At 35.6% G+C, this 9,572-nt stretch overlaps 1 protein-coding gene across 1 annotated transcript; it reads right to left on the bottom strand.

Annotated features, from left to right (window-relative positions):
* Window positions 1–42: 42 nt before the first annotated feature.
* Window positions 43–7,750, bottom strand: LOC134840255 (endoplasmic reticulum lectin 1-like). Its single transcript, XM_063856005.1, is given in 4 exon segments — window positions 43–3,346; window positions 6,660–6,737; window positions 6,739–6,803; window positions 7,673–7,750. Coding segments are annotated over 4 exon segments (996 nt in total). The 3' UTR covers window positions 43–2,571.
* Window positions 7,751–9,572: the final 1,822 nt, after the last annotated feature.

The raw sequence follows: 9,572 nt of genomic DNA, 5'->3' as shown, positions 1-9,572 counted from the left end.
AAACATCAATATTATGTAAGTCACATAGATACTAAAACTCTATTGAAAACCAAAATAAATTTACAGAATATATAATACTTCATAGATCCCAGACATTTTATTCTACACTGAGAAAACAATGAAACTATTGCAATCCAAATCAGTTCGCAAATTGATTTTTGCCCCCACAAACCTTATGATAAAACAGTAAATATAATATTAATTTAACTAAAAAAGAAAAGCATTAGGTCTAAAAACATCGTATTTGTAATTCAGAACAACTCAAACACCGACCCGACAATATTCAATTGCACATTCGATTTTTTAAAACAAAAATTCTAAATTGAATAGTTGCGTCGTAGAATAAATTGTTTCGTGGATACGATTCGTGTTTATTTTAGCTCCTATAGAGGATATATTAGTCATTATCGACCCTCTGAGATCACTATCAAGCAATTTCACGTCATTCCAACAAATAATAATCAAATTTGACAAGTTATATATTTTTTGCTAGACTGAATTATGTAAAAAACAACACAAGATTTCCAGAGAAAAAATCTGGAATGTTATGGTTATATAAGCTCTTAAAGAGGTAGTACAGTGTCATTACTGGCCTTTAATTCCAGACAATTTGATTTTTTTTCATCTTTCAAGTAACTTTTTTGAAAAAACTTTTTTAATTTGCTTATTTTAGTATGACTGTCGAATACACTTAATCTCAAGTTTTTTGTTTAGCTCTTTTGATCACACCACGCCGAAATAGAAAACGACAAAAATTTGAAATAACTTTGTTGTATTTTTTTAGTCTATGGTCGGAGCATTGTGCCACTTGCACAGTAATCGGCTACCTATTTTACAGACCTATTCAGTTTACCTATTTTTTTTTAGTTTGATTACTTTTGGTTTTTAGTAGTTTCCAGACTTTTGGCAATTTCTTGGTGTCAGGCCCTTTTTTACAGCTTTCAGCAGTTTATATATGATTTAAGATGTTTCTTCTATATTTCACGAGTTTTTTTTACAACATTTGGTAATTAGAACTGTTAATGATAACTTTCCTTTCTCAAATTTTTCTGACCACTTCACGTTGGTTTTGACAATTTTCGAGTTTTGGGTAATCCCTGAGTTTTTCGGCATCATTTTGGGTGTGGTGTCAGACAAATTTTCATAGCTTTTATCGATTTTTCTACGATTCTTTGACTAATTTTCTGTTTTTTTTTCCGACCGTTTATTTCGGTGTTTTTGGTAGTTTCCATAGATTTTCTGGCATCTTTTAGGGTTTTGGACCAATTTTTATAGTTTAGCGGTTTTTTTTTTGCTTCTGAATTTTTGGGCCATTTTTTTGGTGTTTCCCACCAATTTTCTATCACGCTACTTGTTTTTCATATTTGTAGTGTTTTTTTTGTGAAATTTTGGTGGTTTCCCAGAGAGTTTTGGTAACTTATGAGGTTTCTGACCAGTTTTCATAGCTTTTAGCGGTTTTCGTATGATTTTTTGACCAATTCACGTGTTATTTTAGCCCTAAGTCGTTTGTTGGAAAAACTCTGCCATTTTCCAAGTCCAACACAGGTATCGACCAAAAGTTGTTTTTTGGATCGGTTTCTAATTACACTCAGACCCAAGTCGCTTTCTGCGACCGTTTTCTGATTATATAAAATTCCGCGTCGTTTTTTTGAAAATGAGCCTATTCAGAAAACGACTTGGATAGGGTACTAAAGTTAAACATAGGGTACACAGGTAGGATAGCCCAATTTTTGTTCTTTACACCCAAATTTATAATAATTAGGTTTTTAGTCTTACCCCAAATTTGTTACTGTGTGGTACCTTTCCCAACAAAACACTAAGTTTGATGTTAGTGGCACCTTTTGCTACCCCTAAATACTATTACGGGATTAGGAGATATGGCACTTTTTTGAGTCACTCTTTGCTCTAAATAGTTAACAGCTAAATGGCACTTATTTGCAAACTATATAGCAAAAAACTAAGGGTCATTCCCACAAAAACTTATAGTTGAGATCCTTAGAAGTACATAGAGTAGAGATTATTGCCAAAAAATTTTATACATGGGCTCATTAGTGATTCCAATGACCCCTACGGGTGATCACCCGCTCCCCCCATCCTCGTGTGAAATAACAATACTACTAGCGCCTTTACAACAATTTAAGAGTCTGTGAGTAAAAATTAGATGTCCTAGAATAGTACTGAAATGGGAGGCTCCACAGGTTTAAAGGTGGGAAAAATATCGAAATTCATATTAAGATGTTTCTGAATCGATAACCGGCTATAAATTTCGAAATAATTCCTACCCAGGAATTTGTTTTTACTTACTTATAACTACTGTTACTTATATTTACCAAAACTTTTGCTGATTTCTGAATTGGTGAGATGTATTAGCTCTTCTTTAAACAATGCCAAACATTAAGAGGTGCCTGAATTTGGCAGTTTTTGTATTGAAAAGCATCGATTCATCTTATAAAACAGTATAACTGTAAGTGCACATAATAATCTTAATCTGTTTCTGTTTTCCGACTTAATTTGTTTTACCCGTGCAAACTGATTTGAAATTACAAGCATTAAACAGCAAAAATGGTCGACTTACTGGCCTCTAATTGGAATTCCATATTCATCTACATGTTTCAAAAGATCACAAAACATACCTGAATCGACTGTCATAATATAACTGCATAGTTTTGGTTCAGTCAATGATACTGAAATACTAGCTGTGCTTTTGGTACTAGGCGAACATCTCAATTTTACCAACGTATGTCTATAATCATTGTTTTCGTGGCATATATCGCCTTGTCCGTAATATAGAGTAACTGTTGATTTTTTCGCGTCAAGATTGCGATATGCTTCTTTCGGCTGCCCTTTCGTCCATTTGATATGTTCATCTTTGCTCCACATCCCAAGGACAATTCGTTTTTGCACATAAGATTGTTTAGTTTGAGGGTTTGTCTCATAATGCAAATGATAGATATGTTGTTGATAGCAGAATTCGTGCTTCCACCAACCCCTACCCCCCTTCACACACTCAGTGGCATCGACGAACTGCCTCAGTTGTCTCGAAATGGTGACGTCATGCACATCTTCGTCAAATAGCGGGGGCAGACCGACGTTATGATCTTTACGCTTCAACATTGCTCCATCTTTGGATTTGAAAACAGTTGAAGCTATCGCTTTTCGATAGGAATCATCATCATCGGCCTCTTCCTCCTCTTCTTCAACTTCCTCGTCGTCTGCTGCAACCGTTCTCAGTTGCTGAGCAACTTTGGATTCGATAGAAACTTTGGGTTTAAATGCACTTGGGAAAGGCTCTTGATGTACTTCGTCTCCCATAATTATTTTGAAGCTGTGCGAAGAGGTCGTGGGCCTAACAGAAATCAGAAAAATTTTATGTTTTTATGACAGAGACGAAGCGAAAATTCTCTTCGATGCGACGCAAGTATGTAGCATTGCAAGCTAGCGAACAAAAGATGCGACAGAAATCTCTTTAAATGTAATTTTTTTTGAAAAAAAAAAACGAAAATTCAATATCACAAAAAACAGCCGAGAAAAACAACCATCAGCATTGAATTTGCTTTTAGTATCTACCGAGCGGCTAATAAGTTGACAAAACTTGAAGATGTCATACAATTTGATCGAGTAAGTACTAAAACTTTGAAATTCTACATCACAACCAATTTAAATTAATTGCAAGTAATGAACTTTTTCCCTTCTAACGACACAAAAATTTTTGACTAATTCGATAAATCATGAGCCAAAACAAAAGTATTTAGGCCGAAGAAAGCTGTAAGGCAAAAAATCAACAAATTAAGTCAGGGCTAATATATTTGCAAATTATATGAATGAACCAATAATACCTGCAAGTACACTTACTGAACAGGAAAATAAACGCGATAAGGCCACAAATTTTGTTCGTCATTTCTATTTTAGTTATCGGAAGCGTAACTTCAGATCCACGCAGGAAACGAAATTCACCGTGAGGCGACAATTCGTAACAGGCGACAATTCGTAACAAGCAACAATTCGTAACAGTAGATTGAGCGAGGAACACTGATTCACGCGAAGTAGTCCTCTCGTGTTGTATGTAAGCGCAGCGGAGCAAGCATAATCTACTAGCCAATGCCTTGTTTCGAATTGTCGCCTATTAAGAATTGTCGCTTGTTACGAATTGTCGCCTGTTACGAATGGTCGCTTGTTACGAACTGTCGCACTGGCGAAATTCATATGCGAGCTTCAAAACTCAAACTGCTATCGCAAGGGTATACAGTGGGCAAAAAATGAGCATGAAAGTTTTTACAATGCGATGACGATGCACTTTGCACGCATGAGAAACAATGTCCTTATTTATGAAATAAATTTAACTTGACAATTAATTGCCAGATTGCAATGAATGTACTCTAATAAAGCTGACAAAGCAGAATATACAATGGACTTTTCATTTGGACTTTACGCAAATATGGAAACTTGACATCAAACATTGTCGCTCTGATTGGAAGAAAAAAGATCCTTTAAAAATTTTGAAAGGAATGTTTTCAATGAACAGAGGCTAGGGAAGGATCAAAGATCTTTAACCATTCAAGGATCATAAACTAATCAGGGTTCTAGGTTTTTTTTTCTATTTGTACCTAACTTTTGCCTCAAATTTACATCTCTGTAATGCCATTCCATTCCACACGATTCTTCCCTCGATTAGAAGCGTTAACTCCTGCTCAACAGTCAATCGTGTTACCGTCTAAGCCAAACACGCTCAAAGTGATTAAAGCAAAAACTAAAAATCTAGGGGATATAAACGATTGACCATAGAATAAGTGGAACACCGTCTTAACAGCTGCTCTGCTCCGCTCAAGTTCCTGTGGGGACGCAAAACAGCCTTGTATGCGTGTACAGTTGTTTGTATAGTTGATGGTAATCAAAAGGAAATTAATGTATTGATATGAAGTCACTCAAAATGTTTTCTCTTACAATGAGGTTATAAACTGCCCGCTTAGCATGTAAGCGCGCGACAGATACATTAGACCAGAGCTGTGATTTGGTGAAAAAGAAAAAACTGATTAAATTCACTTCATACGCAATTTGAAGAAAAAAAACCAAGGAAAATTTTTGTCTCCGATCAGGATTTAAACCTGGTTAGCCGTCGTGCTGGACAAAAATATACGTTTGGCTGTAAAATCTGTCCAAAAAGTAATTAAAAATACATCGTCATCCCTGTAATTTGCCGCTTCTGCCCTGGAAAAAATGGGATCTCTCCCAGGGAACCGAAGAGATTGAACTTCAAATTTTGTCTTTTTCCAAGCTTCGAAAGCAAATCAAAATGAAAAAAAAACTCAGGCAAATCTAACGTAAACTTTGCGAGATCATCATTTTTCGGGCCAAATCAATGACGTTAAAAAACTCGAGGTTGCTCGTTAAAATAAGCTGAATACGCAATAAAAATGAACCGAATGAAAAAATTGCTTCGTTTTCTATTTAAAAAATGCCTATCCTATCTCTCCTATTTTTATCTTTTTCAACATAAAAAGCGCAAGAAAAACTCACTAACTTTGTAAATTAACTCGGCAACAAAAATACCTTAAGGCGAAATGCATTACTTGAAAACTTTGGCCCAAAAAATCGAGTGTAAAAATGATACCTTTAGCTTTTGGACTACACAAATATCAACAAACGCGAACCTTTCACACAGGACCCGAACGCAAGCAAATATTTGGAGCAATCTTCAAATCAGGACTTGATATCTTCAAAAACCAAAAAAAAAATCATTCCGTTACAAAGCTGAGCGTATGATTTGTTTGTGTTAGGAGAGAATAACAACTGTAAAATTAGATTCAACAGACAGCTGGAAAATGTCAATGAAATCAAATAGATCCAGTAATTAAAAAGTTATGCACTGTTTTTGAGTTATTTTCAACTTCCCACCTTCGGAAAATATTTATCGCGTTAAATTTCATTGAAATTCAGAAGCTGCGACATTTTACTAATTTTCAAAATAATCCAATAGTAGACACGAGCGTGCCATTCCCGGATTCACAAACTCGAAACAGGTGAAGGGATCAAATTCAAAAAAAAAGAAATTGGATAATTTAAATTTTCATCAGATTAATATCATAATTTCTAAAAACTTGAGACAATGTACCACACCATGCTTTTAGAAATCAGGGGATAAAGAAGAAAAAGATTTTAAATTACCAAAAATTGTATGTCGAAACTTTTTTAAATTAATGTTTCAGCAAAATTTATTGGAAGTCTATTGTAGTAGTAGTAGTAGTAGTAGTAGTAGTAGTAGTAGTTGAGGCTTCTGGGAAGTCACGCTTCCCAAGGTTTATGAGTCCCGTCATTTACATGTTTTCATCAAGTTAAGTTTGAGTTTTTTCCAGTTGTTACAGTGAATGCATTTGCAGATAATTCTCCAAGTGCATCTGTTTAGATAATTGAATTTTCTGACAAAGTAATCCCAATAAAGTTTGCTTATTGATTTTTTGTCAAGTTGGTTCCCATATTCTTCGTAGTGTTTGATGAAGATGTTGTGTAAGAGTTTCGTTCTGTGAAAAAAGTTTTCGTCTGATTTGTTCAGTCTGTTTTTGTTGACTGCATGTTCTCCTCTGCTGTGTTGGCGAGTTTTTTCTTCCTTAGAAGATTCAACAGCAATTGATATGTCATATTTGGAATTTACTAAGGATAAATACATGAGAAGATGTAGAGGCATTTCAACGTAGAGGCATAATGGCAGTAGTTTAAGTTTGACTAGTCTTCCTTTGTAGTCAAGATTGCAATTAAGAATCCACTTTGTGGCCATTACTTGTACTCGTTCGAAGCTTACTAAGTTGGCTCTACTTGGTGACCAAGCTTGTGAACAGTAAGTTATAATCGGGACGATGTAGCCAGTATACGAGTGGAGTTTGTTAACCTATGAGCACGTAGCGGATATGTTTCGTTTTAATTGGAAAAAGGCCCTTGTTGCCTTTTGGGCACGCATTTTACAGTTTTCGTTCCATGTAAGATTTGGGGTTATTAAGAGGCCCAAATCCTTTTGAACATTCGTGGGATGAAGTTCGGTGTCGTTCAGTTTGGTGGATAGATTTCCTCTTAAATTTAGTAATTTACATTTACTCGTATTTGTCGTCATTAAGTTTTCATAACACCAGTTATCAAGTCCCCGAGCGCCATTCCTTAGGTCGATTTCATTCAGAGCAATTAGTTTAAAATCATCGGCAAAACCATAACTTTCAAGGTGAGGGCTTGCGTTGGGTAGATCATTGATGAATATTAAGAAGAGTAACGGACCTAGGATAGAGCCTTGGGGTACTCCACTGCTGACTTGTATTAGATTAGACGAGGCGTTTTCAATTTTAACGAATTGTTTGCGTTTATCGAGATATGAAATTATGATATTAAGTAGTTTTCCGCCCACTCCAAATATTTTAAGTTTATCGATAAGCAAATGATGCGCAACTTTGTCAAATGCTTTTGCAAAGTCTAGATAAATGACTGCCCATTCTTTTATGTTTTTGTCGTCGAACTTTTTGTATACAGAGTCTAAAAAGAGCAATAGTTGGACTACAGCTGACCTTTGTCTGCGAAAACCAAATTGGTTTTCATGCAGTTTGTGGCAACTATGCTCATACAATTGATCAAAAAGAATTTTTTCGAACACTTTTGAAATACAACACAATAGGCTTATCGGACGATAACAGCTAACATCTGCTTTGTTTCCTTCCTTGAATACAGGCGACACCTGGCTTATCTTCCAGTAACTCGGATACACACTTTTATTCATTACTGTTTTATAAAGCAGAAGGAGTGATTTCGGCAGGGATTTATAACAATTTTTGAGGACGATATTACCAATATTATCGGGTCCTGTTGACTTGTTCAGCTGTAAACTTTCAAGCACGGTTTCGATTTTCTTTTCCGTAATTTGTATATCGTTAACTTCTCTTTTGGTATGATCTGGCGTTATTGATTGTTTTTTTTTGTAAAACACATTCAAAAAATGAGTTAAAAAGATTTGCTCTGTCTTCGCTTGACTCCGCAATCGTTTCGTTGAGCTTTATTATTGGGGTTATTGATGGATTTTTTCTTATTGACGACAGATATTTCTGTATGCTGCTAAAACGTCGTGTTTGGAATATATCAGCTTCAAAACAACATAGATCAGAATCGATTAAGGAGCTTAACTGTTTTTCCAATCGTTTGATTTTTATAGATCTTTGTATGTTTGGGTTTGGCCATTGACGCTTTTTCGTTGCTATTTTCTTTATTAGAAAAGAAGATTGTTTTGAGATCCAGGGTGGAAGTGACGATCGATGATTCGTGACTTTGGGTATGTTGTTGTTTATTATGTCTTCTATCCAGTTATACTATTGTTTGACTAGAAAGTCGACATTGCTATAACAGTAGGGGTCAAAAGGAAAAGTAAGGATAACATTGTTAATTTCATCCAATTTGCTTTCTTAAAAGCATATTTTGTTATGGATGGAATTACGATAGAATTTTTCCAAGCAATAAAGCTTGTGTTTATTGGCTTGTGGTCCGAGCAAGGTTTGTTATTGATACTAAAATTGCTTAGGACGTCTAGGTCCTTTTTGCTGTCTGTAATTGGGTCGGGGTTGTTCGTCAGGATGACATCTAACTGAGATTCTGATATATTGGAAAAATTATGTTCAATAAGAATTTCTAATATACCGTTTTCGTATTCGTCATTTGAGCTCATGTCGCTCCAATTTGTTTTCGAAAAGTTGATATCCCCAGCTATGATGATTTGATCGTAACTTATTTCACTGGTATGACTTTCGAGGCTATTAAAAAACTGCACAAAGTCTTGGAAAGACCATTGGTAAGGGCTATTTGTCGGTGGGTTGTATATTGCACACACTAGTGTGGGCTTCGGGGTTGTACAAAGTCTTAATACCATTAAATCATTTTTACAGTTGTGAAGAACTACTTCTTCATGAGGGATTTGATTTTTTATCGCTATGAGGACTCCTCCGTGTTTTGATCGGAAGTTTTCACATACACGATCTTTCCGGTATATTGTGTAGGCCGGAAGAAAGAGAGCGCTGTTAGGAATTTCGGAGGTGAGCCATGTTTCTGATAGACAAATTAAGTCATAGTTGGTTTTAGATATAGAGTTAGAGAAGACCATTCGTCTTTGGAGACTCAGAATGCTTCTCACATTGAAGGATAGAAGATTGATTTGACGTAGTCATTCGGACTCGCTTTCTGTAGCTGTGTCCTTGTTTTCACTATACTCGACCCATTTATCATCGTATTTGGTTTCCAGTTTCAAGTTACGGATTCTGATATTTTCTCGGTCTATCTGTTTATCTTCGATTAAGAATCGCCTTTTGCGTAGGCAATCGTTTTCAAATTTGGTGTCTGATGTTGACTTTTCTCGACTAGTGAACACAGCGTGGTCATAATCTTTCAGCCGGAAGGCAGCTTTCATCACGAGTTCTTTGCTGAGCATGTTTTCCATGTTTACAATAAGCGTGCGATGGGTTGTCCGGTCTGGTTCATTTCTGCCTATGCGCTGGATTTTGCTCAGTTTTTTGTCATCAATATTGAGGAAAACAAGTATTTTTTCAACTGCTTTGATG

Source organism: Symsagittifera roscoffensis, chromosome 1, assembly GCF_963678635.1.
Source record: "Symsagittifera roscoffensis chromosome 1, txSymRosc1.1, whole genome shotgun sequence".
Taxonomy (NCBI): Eukaryota; Metazoa; Xenacoelomorpha; order Acoela; family Convolutidae; genus Symsagittifera; species Symsagittifera roscoffensis.
Note: the sequence above shows the minus strand (reverse complement) of the source record. Positions and strands in the feature narration are given on the sequence as shown.